Source organism: Leucopleurus acutus, assembly GCF_964270905.1.
Source record: "Leucopleurus acutus genome assembly, chromosome: 18".
Taxonomy (NCBI): domain Eukaryota; kingdom Metazoa; phylum Chordata; class Mammalia; order Artiodactyla; family Delphinidae; genus Leucopleurus; species Leucopleurus acutus.
In genome coordinates, this window is record NC_139160.1 from 15,400,880 (window position 1) to 15,417,009 (window position 16,130).

Sequence of the window (16,130 nt, forward strand, 5' to 3'; positions counted from 1 at the left end):
ATAAAATGAAAAGTGCTCTGATGGTTTCTAAAGTTAAACAGTGTTTGTATTTTGACAGATATTTTGGCAAATCAAAAATGAAGAAACCCAAATAGTCAATAAACAAGGGAAAACACACTTAACCTTCCTCAGTTCTTCTATTCCTGCTTTCTTCTCTTCTTTACTCTTTCTTCCTTTCCTCCCCGCTTCCTCCCTCTTTCCTTCCCCTTCCTTTAGTCTTGAAGCTAATAGTAAAAAATGTTAACAATGATTAATACCGGTTAATAGCAGAACGTATCTTGTTGGTGTACTTTAATATAATTTTCAAATTTCTTTAGAAGAAGAGAAAGAAAAAGAAAAATGTTTTTTACCTTTGCCCCCCTTACAGTGAATCACTGTGATGTTTTCCTCATCTTGAGCCAGCCACTCTTTTACTTCCTTGGAGAACGCCACCATCTCACTGATTCCAAGTGAAAGATTTTTAGTTGAATGAAAATACTTCTCAAAAAAATCAAGCCCTTTGTATTTAGCCCCCTTATGACAGCCAGCTTGGCATCAAACTTACCTCAAAGAGGGGACATTGTGATCGTCAATCATGTATCGACGGACCCTATCATGGAAGTACTTAGCATCATAAGCTCTTTCACCTGAAATAAATGATGCACGGGTCATACCTCTAACCCTAATAAACACAGTAAATGGTCAAGGTATAAATAAGTTATACTTTTCTATTTGAAATTCCTCCTCTACCTTTAAAAGGAGCTTTCTGTCTGGCTCCTGCTGCTCTAAAAGAAACGTAAGGGTCTCAAAAATAAAAGTAGGGGCTTCCCTCGTGGCGCAGTGGTTGAGGGTCCACCTGCCGATGCAGGAGACACGGGTTCGTGTCCCGGTCCGGGAAGATCCCACATGCCGCGGAGTGGCTGGGCCCGTGAGCCATGGCCGCTGAGCCTGCACGTCCGGAGCCTGGGCTCCGAAACGGGAGAGACCACAACAGTGAGAGGCCCGTGTACCGCAAAAAAATAAAAAATAAAAATAAAAGTAGAGTAGTGTTTTGTCCATCTTGAGTAACATAAGCCCAAATTATTTTGGTTTAATAGGACTTACTTGTACTTTTCTAGCAGGCTACTCACTACATTATCAGAAGGTTACACAGAGCAGAAGCCAATGTGGCCAACCAAAATACTTGCCTCCTGAAAATGTCCATTTAATATACAGGAAGAGGGTCAGCTGGGCTATAATTTGTTTGCTATAGGGTTTGGGGGTTTCTTCCCATGCAGGGCCCTGGTCTCCTCACTCATTCCTAGTGGGTTAGAGCATGCATTTGTTGAATTGTCTTCAAAACACAAGCTGGCAGGAAAAAACAAATAGTTTCCAAAACCTACTACCACTAGACTTGAGTCTCCTAAAATAGCTCTGCCCCCAGTTTCCTGCCTACCTCACGGGGCACTGTGTGCTGTTGCACTTTCTTTTCCTACCAAATAGAGCCAGCACAAGATGGAGACTTTTAAAAACTCACTTCCCACCACCACCAAATACCTATGATTAAATGAAATGTAAAAACTGAATCACCTTCTTACATGCAGTGAGTGACCTGTTTTCTATCTATAATAGCAAAATATCAAGTCATGTACATACTGCATAGATTGTAGACTCGGTAGTGGTTTTGATGCTTGGTATCCAGGAACCGTACAACTTCCTAAAAAAGACGGACACGTACCTTTCATATTCCACATGGCACCAACATAAGCCTTTTCCTAGGACTAACCTCAAATGATTATCACCCTTCTATTCACTGGTCCGTCACTTAGCACCTTTTATGGGAGATTCAGGGAATAAAAAGGTACATACACTCCAAGTCATATCTAACCCACTGATGGTTTTCAAATAGCCCACAAAAGTTGTGATGACTACTCTGATTAGCCTCTACTGTAAATACACATTGTTTAAAGCTACCAGAGAAGGAAGTTAGTAGGTGGTTAACAAGCTTTAAGAAAACTGTAATTTGTTCTAAAATTTGTATGGAACCACAAAAGATCCTGAATAGCCCATCTTCAGAAAGAAGAACAAAGCTGGAGTTATCACGCTCCCTGATTTTAAACTATACTATTGATACAAAGCTGAAGTCATCAGAACAGTAGGGTACTGGCACAAAAACAAACACATAGATCAATGGAACAGAATTGAGGGCCCAGAAAAAAACCCCACACATATATGGATAATTAATTTATGATAAAGGAGCAAAGAACATACAGAAAGGATAGTCTCTTTAATATATGGTGTTGGGAAAACTGGACAGCCACATGCAAAAGAATGAACCTATACCACTATGTCACTCCATACACAAAAATTAACTCAAAAAGGATTAAAGACTTGAATGTAAGATGTGAAAACATAAAACTCCTAGAAGAAAACATAGCTGGTAATTTCATTGACATTGCTCTCAGCGATGTTTTTGTGGATCTGACTCCAAAGGTAAGGGAAACAAAAGCCAATGTAAACAAATGGGACTACGTCAAACTGAAAAGCTTCTGCACGGTGGTGAAAACCATGATCAAAACGAAAAGGCAACCTAGTGAATGGGCAAAAATATTTGCAATTTATATATCCAATAAGGGGTTAATACCCCAAATATATGAACTATACAACTTAAAAACAAAAAAACAACCCAATTAAAAAATGGGTAGAGGACCCGGATAGACAACTTTCCAAAGAAGATATACAGATGGCCAATGGGCACAAGAAAAGATGTTCAGCATCACTAATCATTAGGGAAAAATGCACATCAAAACCACAATAAGACATCACTTCACGCTTATTAGAATGGCTATTATCAAAAAGGTAAGAAATAACAAATGTTGGAGAGGATGTGGAGAAAAGGGAACCCTCAAACACTATTGGTGGGACTGTAAATTGGAGGAGCCACTATGGAAAACAGCACGGAGATTACCCCCCAAATTAAGACTAGAAATGCCATATGATCCCAGCTATTCCACTTCTGGGTATTTAGCCAAAGAACACAAAAAACCACTATAATTCCAAAAGATATCTGCACCCCTATATTCACTGCAGCATTACTAACAACAGCCAAGATATGGAAACAACCCAAATGTCCACTGATGAATGAATAAAGATGTGATAAATACGTGTGCATGCACACACACACACACACACACAATGAATACAACTCAACCATAAAAGAATGAAGTCCTGCCATTTGCAACAACATGGATGGACCTTGAAAGTATTTGCTAAATGAAATTGTCAGGAAGAGAAAGACAAACACCGTACAATTTCACTCATATGTGAAATCTAAAAAAATAAAACAAATGAACAAACAAAAGTGAACAAAACCAAACATAGATACAGAGAACAGATTACTGGTTACCAGAGGGGAAGGGGTTTGGGGTGTGGCTGAAATAGGTAGAGGGTCAACTGTATGGTGACAGACGGCAGCTAGACTTGTGCTGGTGATCACTTTGTAGTGTATACAGATGTTGAATTTTAATGCTGTACTCCTGCAACTTATACAAAAACAAAGAGAGAGAGAGAATGGGGTGGGGAGGGAGGAAGGGAGAGAACAGGAAGGAAGGAAGGAAGGGAGGGAGGGAGGAATGGTTTGCACAGAGCACAGTGAGCAAAGAGTCTTTACAAACTTACAGCATGACGAGGACAAAATTCACAATGACTCTGACATCTGGATCAGGAGTTCCTCGGTCAGCCGTATAGAAAATAAACATCCAAATGAATATGGTCTGGGAGCTGAGGGACATGAGGTTAAAAAACTCAAGTTTGACAAAGAAGGTGAAGTCAGAGATGACCAAACAACTTCTAGTCACACTTCTTCAGTTATGACAGAAGAAACAGAAGAACCAGTTTCATCTAAGAATAAAGACGAAGAGAAGAGGATGAAGAGGATGAGTGTCTTTAACAACAGAAATGATTCCAGAAAAAAAAATTCAAGAGAAAGAATCTGATGATGCCTTAACTATAAATGAAGAGAACTCTGTGGAAAATAATCAAATAGAGGAATCTCATCTGTCTCAGGATGAGACAGATTTACATTCCGAAGACAGTGAAAACAGAGGCCCTGCAAGTAGGATTCCAACTGCCATGAAACAGAAGAATTAGGAGGCTCCAATTCCAGTAGAACTGGAGAGATTCTCTCAGAATCTTCCACAGAAAATGACTATAAAGCCACAGAAGTCACTGATGAACCAACAGAACAAGACTATTTAGAAATAGTTACATGCAGTATTTCACATTCAATTCTAGTCTTACACTGTATGAAATTTCTGTGTAATCAAATGGACCTTTAGTTTTGCACAAGTAGAAGGTTTTAAAATAAAGTACTTCATGGGATAAACCCTGAAAGAGTTGTTCTTGTAGGAACTGTGAGTATCAGCTCTTCCGGGTCCTGCTTACTAAACACTTTTTTGGGGGGGCGGGGGAGGATCTGGTTAAATCAGTGGCTTGTGTATAGATTTGTTTTTAAATTTAGAATTAAAGTTTTCAAACTGGAATGTAATAATTACAATTTTTTTTTTTTTGGAGAGTGTCATGCTTAGATTATACATATGTGAAAAGGCTTCTAGTCTTTTTCTAACAGCTCTGGTAGTTTTCATATTTTGGTCATAGTTTCAACATTTACCATATGAATTAAAGGGTTTCATGGTAGTTATATTATTTATATTTATAAATTACATATATGTTCATCTTTTACAGAAACAGAAAAATTAAAAATTTGCTCCCTTAGAATAATATATGTATATTTATGTGTAACATATTTTATAATGTTATATATGTTATATGATATAACATATGTAATATAATACATATATAAAATAAATATAACATATAACAGTATATACAAATAATATATATAACAGAATTATATATTGCATAAATGATATATAAATTTTAATTTACATATCATTCATACAAAATATAAATTATATAATTATATAATATATAAATTATAAATTTATATAAGTTACATATCTATATACTTATAGTATTATATATTTATGATGTTAATATATTCATAATATATGCATACTTATATATTGTTATATAATTATATGATATGTAATATAGTTATATAATTTATATATTATATAATTATATATAATAACATAATATACTATATATAAATATATTATTATAAAGGGGAAATGTTATATTTTTCTGTTTCTATAAGAGATAAGTTTATATTATATATTTATAAATGGAATAATATATTTACATGTTATATAAGACATATACATATAATATATAATTTATACATGTAATTATATATTATTCTGTATAATATATATTATATATAAGTATACATGTATTATTCTAAGGGGGAAATGTTATATTTTTCTGTTTCTATAAGAAATAAGATATATATATAATATATATTTATAAATAGAATAATAGTTATACTATATAAAATTCATACGCAGTAATATATAACATATAATTATATATAACATGATATATATTACATTTACTATATACTAATTTTATATATTATACATTATATATTAATATATATTTAATATATACTATAATATACATTTTATTTAAATACACACTATTTTAAGAGGGAAATGTATTATATATTATATAATTACATGTACAACTATACATTATCTTATATATGCTATATAGTATAGTATATATAATATATATTACATATAATTATATACACATTATTCTGAGAGGGGAAATGTTCTATTTTTCTGTCTCTATAAGATATGCATTGGCTACTTTTTCTATTGGTAATGATCGAGTCCACATCTTTCAAGGCCGTTCCTTTCTCCTCTAAGTAATTAAAAATCTGGTCCTTGTGAAACCATGGAAACTTTAAGTCTGTTGAAATATCAGGTTAAACACGTTCTGAGAGATCTGTTCAAACTAAAATTCTTTTGTATACTTTTGTGGTGCTTGAGAAAAAGACTTCACTATTTGTGAGAAAATGTGCTTTATCTTGGAAATTGTGTTAAAACATTAGCTTACTATTTTGTAGGATTGAATATGCTTATGAAGTTGATGTCAGACCGTCTCAGAAGAACTGGGCAGATTCACAGAACTTTTGCTTGCTTTTCTGAACATTTGTGAATACTACACATTTCTTTCTAACATATTCTAGAGTATGCAAATGTCAATGGTATGAAACACAATTACACTGGAAAACTAAATTAATGATGAACTTGAGCTAAATGACTGAAGGTCATATTCACAGATTAAAGTCATGCAAGCCGTACAACTTCCTGTCAAAATTACTGGCTGCCAAATTTATACTTGTTTCTTCAGATGTACCTTCTGATATTTAGAATTTTTAATTTTCTGTAAAATAGACTTTTTAGAGTGTAATGTGTTTGCTGCCTTTGTGAAGCAATGTATAATTGTATAATTTCTGTAAGTAAACTGAATGCTTGAGCTTTCAATCAGTATTCTAGAAGCAATAAATATTATTTTATACTATTTAGAAAGAACTACTGTACACCCAACAATATTGGATAAATCCCACAGAATTCATTTTAAGCATAAAAAGCTGGTCACAGAAGATGTAGTCTATGATTCCATTTATGTGAAATTCAAGAAGTAGAACTAATCTGTTGTGACACAAGTGAGAATAGTGATTACCTCCAGTGTGTTGGGGTATTGACTGAAAAAGAGCAAGAAATGTTCTATATTTTGATAGGAGTGTTGGCTGTATATATACCTATATATAATTTTATCAAGATATACATGAGATTAGCACAATTTACATGCCTCAAAGTATAATTATATATACACATACTTATATATAGACATACACACATATACATACAAAATTACAGTTTTATTGAGATAGAACAAATACTGTAAATTGCACTAATGTATACACACCCACACACATATGCAAACTTCTTAAACAATGACTTTTAACTGGCATTTCATAGTAAGCATCACTTGACGTTTGAACTTTATTTAATCTACGGGACCTAAAGCAGTATATATCCACTGTAATTTAGGATCTCAATCTAAGAATACACATTTTAGTTAAAGAATTCTCAATCTTCTTCCCTATGACAGACCATGAAAAACAGCCACGATTCACCACAATTCCTGCCTTCCAGAGACGGCATCTGTCGTCTGCTTGAATCTGAACCGGGTTTGTAGTTTGCTTGTCCAACAGGATAAGGTAGAAGCCACATTATACTAGTTGAGAGCCAGGGCCTCTGCATTCTTTTGCTTGATGCTAGTGAGGTCCTTGCCACTGTCTTATGTGAACAAGCCTGAGCTAGCCTGTTACAGAATGAGACATCACTTGGAGCCAGCCAGCAATGCCATTTTAGACTAGCCCACCCTCAGATGCCCAGTGGCTGCCCACAGATGCATGAGTTAGCTCTGCTGAAATTAGTTAAGCGTGTCCCTGATCAGTTAAGCGCAACTCAAATTCACAAACCACATTATCACGAGCAAAGTAAATGTTTGCTGTTATAAGTCATTTAAGTTTGCGGGTGATTCATCACAGAGCAAAAGCTAATTGATAGCAATCCATGATAATTTTTTACCTGAAAGAGTAAATTTTTAGGAGAACACTGTCATCTCTGGGCCCACATTATCTCACAATTCCACAGTCTATGCTTACTGGGAAATGTGAGCATTTGTTAGATAAAAACTCTTACCTTAATGGGATTCCTATAGAAAGACTGCTTTCCAGAAGATGGGAATGACATGGCAATAATACGCTCTGGAAGTCAAAACAGTCACTATTAACAAATGTTATAGATGTGAAACAATGTATGAGAACTCGACTTACATATAATCAGACTGCTTTCATAGAAAAGAACTGTCAGGATTGAGAATGACAGGAAAGAAGCTAACTAACCCTCAGGATAATCAACTTTAATATCCAATACTGGATATTAAAGTATCCACTATTTTGACCATTACATTCAGTCTTCCCAAGTCTCAACTGGTTCCAACCTTATGTAACAGATTTGCGTTGACTTTTGTCTGGAGGGCCCCCTGTGGTGGGAATTGATTTATTTAAACACCAAAGAAAAATGAGAGATCTGGGCTCCAGCAATGTTGGGAACTCCTAGGGTGCTTTCCAGTGTTCCCCTGACTCAGAAACCCAGACCTACAAAGCAATGACTTCAGCGTTCTAGGAAGAGAACAGGCCTCTCTGAAATCCTTGGGACCGAGGATAACTACTAGAATTCAATAAATTCTAAACCAAACAAATGGAGTCAGCTGAAAATCCATTCAACTTCCTATACCATAAGCAAGTAGCCCTGAATTGAGATGAAAATTAAGACTTTTCCATTTTCAGGGTTAAACTCCAAATATGTCCCACTATCATAGTGGCATATGTCTTCGTGGATAAAAAATGCTTTGAAAGAACATGCCTCAGACAGGGAAAGAACAAAATTAGCATATAATTACTTACACACAAGAAAAATGTGTTGTTAATATATGAAAACTTCACAAACCAGTAATGTAAGTGAGGTCTAACTCAAATCCATCCTTCTTGTATCGCCGTTTGTTTCCTGAAACCTGAGGGTTTAAAACAATCATTCATTTGTAAAACGTAACTCAACATAAAAAAAGAACAATATATAGATATCTACAACCCTTGCCAGTATTTCCTGAAGCACAAACATTTTTTCTGAATCATAAACATATTTTGCCCACTTACCATCCTCCTGGTCAGCATTTCAAGATGTCTTTTTTGATGAGCCAGATGAAAAACTCTTATCAGAGTGATAAGTCGTAGAGGTCGTAAAATAATTGTCGATCTAACAATAAAAGATTCATTTTTGCTTTAGAAACAGAGGATTTTGTCAGTATAGACTAAGTTTAGAGCAGTGGCTCTTAACTAGGGGCAATTTTGCACACGACCCCCTGGCCCAAGCCTCCCGCCCACCCCGGGCATATCTGGCAATGTCCAGAGACATGTTTCGTTGTCACAACTGCCTGTGAGGGGCTGCTACTTGCATCTAGTGGGTAGAGGCCAGGGATGCTGTTCAGTACCGATGCACAGGACAGCTCCCTTACTAAAAATGTATCTGTCCAAAATATCAGTAGTGCTGGTGTTAAGAAACTCTGATTTAAAGAAGAAGTCATATGGTAAACTCTCAGAATTTGTGGGTTTAACTTCTGTGGTTTAAGACAAGCATTTTTCAATCTTTTTCCCATCAAAACAGAATTCTTATTCCCCTCTGTTACTCCCATGAGTAACAGGGGTTCACTAGAGTTGTGAACACACATCAGGCAGGTAGCAGATGAGTTACTTCCCAAGTGTGTCTCCTACCATCAGGAAGAAACACGATGGCAAAGAACTGATGGTCTAGGCTAGCGCTTCTCTAGCTTGAGTGTGCCTACTGATTCAGTAGGTCTAGAGTGGGCCCTGAGGTGTTTTTCTTCTTGTATTTCTGACAAGCTCTTCGGTGATGCTGAGGTTGCCTGTCTGAAGACCATACTGGTTTTGGTTATTTTCAAAAACTCCAAAAGCTTGTCACATCAAGTTTTGTTGGGACCTGAGGGAAAGTCCTGAGAAGCTGGAGTGCAGGAAGTGGCAAGCTATCTGACTAAGGAATAGGCCTAGTGAGCCACCCAACAGCTACATCCTAGAACACTTTTGCTCTTTTTCTTCTCACTGCCACAGTAGAAAGAGGAGGAGAAAGAAAAAAGCCATCGGTCTCTCATACACATTTTTGTTTGATCCCTAAGGGTTCTAACCTTGCCTCAGCTTTCATCATGTTAACTATACTGCAAAAATTGTACCTCTGTGTTTCTACCCATGTCACCTCGTTTTTCTCTTCCATTTGTTCCTTTTTAGAGAATCATCATTGGAGGCACTCACATTTTTCATCAACTCAAACCAGTACTCTCTTGGTTATAGGAAAAACCCAGGAATTTCACGTGTAAGAAATTTGTGGTTGAAGCGCAAGTGGGAATTTAAAAATGTAGAGAAGTTCAAGTTAGGACAAGAGGCAAGTCCCCAGTTTCTTCTTTGGGGGCATCATCTTCTTCATTCAACTAAAGGTACTCAGTGTGGGCACCCTTCACTGGTCCCTAAACACCACCATCCTTTAGTTTCCAGATATGTGGAAATTTATCTCAACGTTTCATTTCAAGCAGCTCATTTAGCACAGAATTAGCACATTCAGAGTTAAAAAGATTACACAAAATGAAAGCCACAGAAAATATTTTTTAAGAAAGAAAAACTTTAAGAGAAGGGAAGCATATGTTTCTTACTTGGGGAAATCTTTAAGAACCTTAAAGTCATAGAAAATACAAGCAATATTGACCAGTAGAGTCACCACAATAATGGCAGCATCTAAGGAGTTAAATATATCAGAAAAATACCGTCGTATCCTGTAACAAAAAAAATATATATATATAAGTTTATGCTTCCCCAAAGAAGAGGTAGGGATATTTTAAAAGCACAAATTATTTGACTCATCCCCCTTAAGATTTCTGGTTTGGGATTTCCCTGGTGGTCCAGTGGGTAAGACTGCGCTCCTGATGCAGGAAGCCCGGGTTAGATCCCTGGTCAGGGAACTAGATCCCACGTGCATGCCGCAACTAAGAGTCCGCATGCTGCAACTAAGAACCAGCGCAGCCAAAATAAATAAATATTTTTTAAAAAAAGGAATTCAGCTTTGATGAATGATTTATTTATTTATTTATTTATTTTTGGCTGTGTTGGGTCTTCGTTTCTGTGCGAGGGCTTCATCGCAGTGCGCGGGCCGCTCACTGTCGTGGCCTCCCTTGTTGCAGAGCACAGGCTCCAGACGCGCAGGCTCAGTAGTTGTGGCTCACGGGGCTAGTTGCTCTGCGGCGTGTGGGATCTTCCCAGACCAGGGCACGAACCTGTGTCCCCTGCATTAGCAGGCAGATTCTCAACCACTGCGCCACCAGGGAAGCCCTTGATGAATGATTTAAAGTGCATTTACTAGACTAGATTAAGGAAAAAAATATTCATACTTATTTTATACTTATATAGGACAAGAACATCAATATGGCAAGTATAACCATAGTATAGTAAGAGATATAACCAAACCATTGAACAAGAGACAAGCATTGCCTTCACACAGGTGGGAGAGAGAGATGGGATGGTGAGCGATGCTATCGCACAATGGAAGCTGAACATGTCACAGCCCTAGAGAAACGGGCTGTAAGATGTGCATGAAAGGAGCTTGTGAGAGGAAGATGGGTCCACTACTTTGGCCTGCAAACTCATCACCTGGCTTTGCACCCGCAGTGGAATTCCAGTGAGCTGGTGTGGCCTCCTCTGTGCAAAGCTGAACTTTCAGCCCTGGCACCTCCTCAACACTAGCTCCTTCAGCCATTGGTACTGGGGCTCCAGGAAAATCATCTTCTAATCCTGGGATAGCCCCTTTAGGCTCTGAGTAACCTGGGAGTGGGCAACTGTCCTCAGCTCAGAGGCACGAGGACAGAGATTCAGCCAGAAAGGAGACAAGCATGTTCCAAAATGCTCTGGATGAAGTGAGGCTGGGGAGCTTAGTCCCTGACTCACTCTCCCATAGAGCTTAACACAAGTTTTTGTTCATTTATTTTTAAATTTCTCATTTAAAAAAATTTTTTTGGCCGTGCAGCTTGCAGGATCTTAGTTCCCCGACCAGGGATCGAACCCATGCCCCCTGCAATGGAAGCATGGAGTCCTAACCACTGGACCGCCAGGGAAGTACCACAAATTTTTATTTTAACTGAATTAGGGTTTGCTCATGATCTATTATCTCGTACTTAATATACTGTCAGCTTTTATTTACATTGAACTCAATAAAAATATTAATATTTATACTTCACATACATATTCCTCTTAACAACATGCATGTAGACATATTAGCTGCCTGGCCCCATTTTGCAAACCCTTTAAGCTTTACCTGTTGAAGGAACTATCTAGAATACATGGTTTGGAGACTAGAGTGCCAGTTGCAATAGTAATATTGAAGCTCAATCTGATAGCAATTGGGATTTGGATTGTTGTTTCTCTTGTGGAGTATGCCTTCAAGGAGAATTATTTTGATAAAGAGGGGCACATTTAGTTGGGTTGACCTGGTAATTCCTTGGGATGCTTCTCATAGCAGTACAAAATAGCTCTATGTGCTTTTAAAAAATTAATCAAACTTACCCTTCTATAAATACTCGAAGGAAAACATCCATGAAAAAAAATAAAGCAATAGCTAAAGAAACTGAACGATATTCCACAGGAATATACATCGTGCTATCAGAGACAACTATGTCTGTAATGATGAGGGACACATCCACAAAGGTCAGCAAAATTCCAAATATTCTACAACAAACAAATAAATAAACCAAATAAGGATAAAGTGGTTTTCACACCTATAGGGAGACTAACTTCAGCCCAATGATCTGATATCAAAATGTCATTATTTGGGGTTAAACTGTTCAGTGGTAGGGAGAACTGCCCTTAGAACCTCAACATAAATGACTCTGCTTTCACCCAATAGAAGCAGTTGTTAGAGACATAAATTTCCCACTAAACCACTTCATGATATCATGCCCTTTTATATTAAGACACATCAGACCAACACTCCAAGACAGAAGAGGCAAACTACATTAAAATTATGTTTCCAATTGTAAACTCTTCTTAAAATTTAAGAATTTTAGAAGGGTCTTCTACCCATTTCCCTCAATAAATTAAACCTCATTAATCTTGATATTTTTAAAGAATTTAGTAATAAAAACCAAGTGAAAGCATGACTAACATAAGCCCTTAAAAGACTACTTTGACCAGTAAGGCTTCTTATCAGTGAGTTTATCAACAAATATAAGATTACATATCAATGGATGGTTCTGGCACAGTTCTGGGCACGTAAGAAGGAATTCAATTCAATGAATACATACATAATTGAACTCTAAAGTAACTCCTAAGCCTTTTTCCTGTATATGCTAAACACATTCTCTATAAGTTGATTATACTATTTGTATACTCTATGAAGATAAATTAATCTTAAAGCATTTTCACAATTGCAATGCACATTAAAATATCAATTTAAAAGGAAGCAAGTACATTGTGTGAATCTGTAACATAGTATGAAATCTTACTATCATGTAGAGAAGAAAGATCTAAGTAAAATGTTTCCAGAATTAAGGAGTAATTCTAGGTGAATAAACACCTAGTATTTATTAATATTTACTAAAACACTTTCCTTATAACTATAATTTTGAAATGCATGTTTCATTATTTTTACTTTTACAGGTAGAAAAAAACATGTTAATATGTTGATATTAAACTCCGTACATGCCATTTCTTTGCAATTCTTAATGTTTAGCTTCAATTAAAATTCCAAGATAAATTAGATTGCATTAAATGGGGCACAAAGGTTATTAAGTGACATACTGACAGTGGAAATGCTTTTTTTTCCCCTCCCAGATCCTTTGCCATTAAAAAATATTGATATTAAATGTAATACATACTTAATTACCTCCTTTTCTGGAGTCTCACATACCTGAAAGTGAAGGATGATACAATCAAGTACACAATTCTCTTAATCTTGCTGCTGCAATAAGAAGTAAAAATAAAATTTCAGAGCTTTCAAGTGTATCAGATTTTTCCTAACATATAGTATGAATTTAACCAACAAAGGCCTTTATCATTTTTAAAGTCTCCAGAAGTTGCCTAACAAAATGCTTTTTACTAATAACTGTAAAAATTTCACCTGGGGCTTCTCTGGTGGCGCAGTGCTTGAGAGTCTGCCTGCCGATGCAGGGGACACGGGTTTGTGCCCCGGTCCGGGAAGATCCCACATGCCGCGGAGCAGCTGGGCCCGTGAGCCATGGCCGCTGAGCCTGCGCGTCCGGAGCCTGTGCTCCACAACGGGAGAGGCCACAGCAGTGAGAGGCCCGCGTACCGCAAAAAAAAAAAAAAAAAAAAAATTTCACCTGATTCTTTTTTTCTTTCCTATGTAGAATATATGTGGAAAAAACCACTAAACTTTCCCTTCACTGTAAAGCTCTAATCCCAACTTAATTGTAAGATTAAGCTTGGGGTCATCAACTAAAGCAACAGAGCATGGAGACAGAAGGGAATGGTAGAAGAGATGTGTGTTCCAGCTCTCCCATGAGTGAGCTGTGGGATCCTGGGCAAGTCATCAAACTATGGCCAGACCTGTTCTACAGCAATAGAATAAGGGACTTCAGGGAAGCTCTTGTCTTGTAATATTCATTTCTTGAAACAAGTCACCCCAGGAATAAGACAGTTAAGCATTAATGAGACTCACAGCTGGGGTGGGAAGTACACTTTGGAGGTGAAGAATGTTAGTAAGATACATTTCAAAGGGGAAACACACTGGAGGCTGGGCTCCTTCTGTTAGTAGGAGGAGGAGACGGTTTTATAGCGCCAGCAGTTGTGCCTCATTTTGCCCTATGGCTGGAGACAAGGTAGTCATTGAGGAGCAATTTCTTGCCCTGCTGAAGCCTCCAACACGTGACCCAAATTCCACCCCAAGTGGGATTTAATCCCAAAGCAATGCTCACAGACTGTGCCCAAGACTGGAGAAGAGGGAGGATATATGCCGAATAGAACTGGGGCACTGCCAAGTGGAACGAGCCACAGATGGATACTGTTGGGCTAAGCTGAGCTATAAGATCTCCCACCCCCTCTAATTTCTCCCTTCTCCATCTGCACCCACTACCCCTGCCCAGGCTTAGCGAGCAAAGGTTGATGTGGATGGGGAACTGATTGGCCAAAAGAGGTGAACCTCCCCTGAGGTTGCCATTCTCTTAATACAAGCCCTTTCTGATCCCAGACTATCAGATCTCTGGGTAGCAAAGCAATGTTACAACAAATCAGAACTTACTTGACAAAGTGAATTTACAGAACCATGCCCGACAGAATCATTGGGGCACAAAAGGATGGCTTGGGGTGGCTTTAGGCTCTACTATCACTTTCAGTGCCTCCCAAAACTACCCCCAGTAAATATGGAATTGAGTTTTTTTTTTAAAAAGAGTGCTATATAAATGCAGCTTCAAACAATGTGTGTGGAGTTTGCTGGGAAAGGACTGTAACTCGGTAATTATACATTTAGAAAAAGTACTATTCATATTTGGGAGCAACAGACATACACTCCCCAACACCCAGTGCAACCATGTAACTTTCCTAAAAATGACTACTCAGAGAAGTGCTTGAGCCAACTGAGCAAGGAATAAAAATGAAGGAGGGAAAAAAAAAAAATGAAGGAGGCAAGAATAAGGAAGATGCCTTATAGAGAAAAGGTGTCAAGAAATAAAGTCATAAAAATTCAGAACTAAGTCCAAATAATCATTGTTAGTGTAGCACGTGGAAATGTAAACAAATGATTCTAAAAGCAAAGATAAATAACAAAATTCCCGATAAAAGTATGGATTTAAATTTGCAGGGTTTTCCCACATTAATTTAGGTTTCTCAGAAGACAGAAGTAAAAGCATGTTGCATTTCTATCTTCCCAGGTACAAGTCCAGTTTTAAACTGGATATTGATGGAGAAACAAAGGTACAATTATGTTTTCTAAAAATAGGTTTATAACTTTCATATTATTAAAACTTGAATAAAAACAAATCAACTAATAGCATAATGTTAAAAAAATTTAAAGAAAAAATATCAAGAAGTGTTTAATACAGAAAACAAAGTAAAATGACAGCAAATAAAACCAAACATACCTGAAATGATAATAAATACAAACACATTACTCTCATATCAAATACTGACAAATACTTTTAGATAAGTTTAAAAACTAAAGGCACTATATGCTGTATACAAGGACAAAAACTAAATTAAAATGATAGTTTGAAAATAAAGAGATGGACAAAGATATCAGATGCAAATGTTAAATCTCAAAACATTAAAAGTTGTAATATTAATATCAAAGTTGAATTCAAAGCAAAAATATTAACTATGACCAAGACTTATTTTATACTGATAGAAGGTAGACTCTATAAGATACTATTAAGACCATGTTGAACAGGGGTGGGATCTGCATTGGGGGCAGGTCCTATCTTTCCCATTGGACACTTATTTCTCTGCACAGATGGTGGAGGGAGGCATGTGGTCATACTCAAAGCATTAAAGGCACTGGGATGATTCTTTGGTTTTCCTGCTCTCACTCCAGGGCTCTGGGTCCCCCCACCACCACCACCAAACT

General features: G+C 37.0%; 1 protein-coding gene and 1 pseudogene across 2 annotated transcripts in view; one reads left to right on the forward strand and one right to left on the reverse strand.

The window, feature by feature from the left end:
* The window catches only part of LOC309974941 (phosphatidylinositol 3,4,5-trisphosphate 3-phosphatase TPTE2-like), a gene marked incomplete at its 5' end in the record, with an annotated part of 54,521 nt that overhangs the window by 31,549 nt on the left and 6,842 nt on the right, over positions 1–16,130 (reverse strand). Inside the window, 9 exons of the mRNA XM_082859786.1 lie at positions 351–439; positions 545–626; positions 1,615–1,675; positions 7,641–7,705; positions 8,451–8,514; positions 8,657–8,756; positions 10,219–10,338; positions 12,119–12,280; positions 13,461–13,511. Coding sequence (XP_082715912.1) covers positions 351–439; positions 545–626; positions 1,615–1,675; positions 7,641–7,705; positions 8,451–8,514; positions 8,657–8,756; positions 10,219–10,338; positions 12,119–12,280; positions 13,461–13,511 — 794 coding nt within the window. The remainder of the gene's footprint in view (positions 1–350; positions 440–544; positions 627–1,614; positions 1,676–7,640; positions 7,706–8,450; positions 8,515–8,656; positions 8,757–10,218; positions 10,339–12,118; positions 12,281–13,460; positions 13,512–16,130) is intronic.
* On the forward strand, positions 3,591–4,295 carry LOC309974921 (serine/threonine-protein phosphatase 4 regulatory subunit 2-like; annotated as a pseudogene). The gene has a single exon. The product of its transcript is annotated as a serine/threonine-protein phosphatase 4 regulatory subunit 2-like (transcript).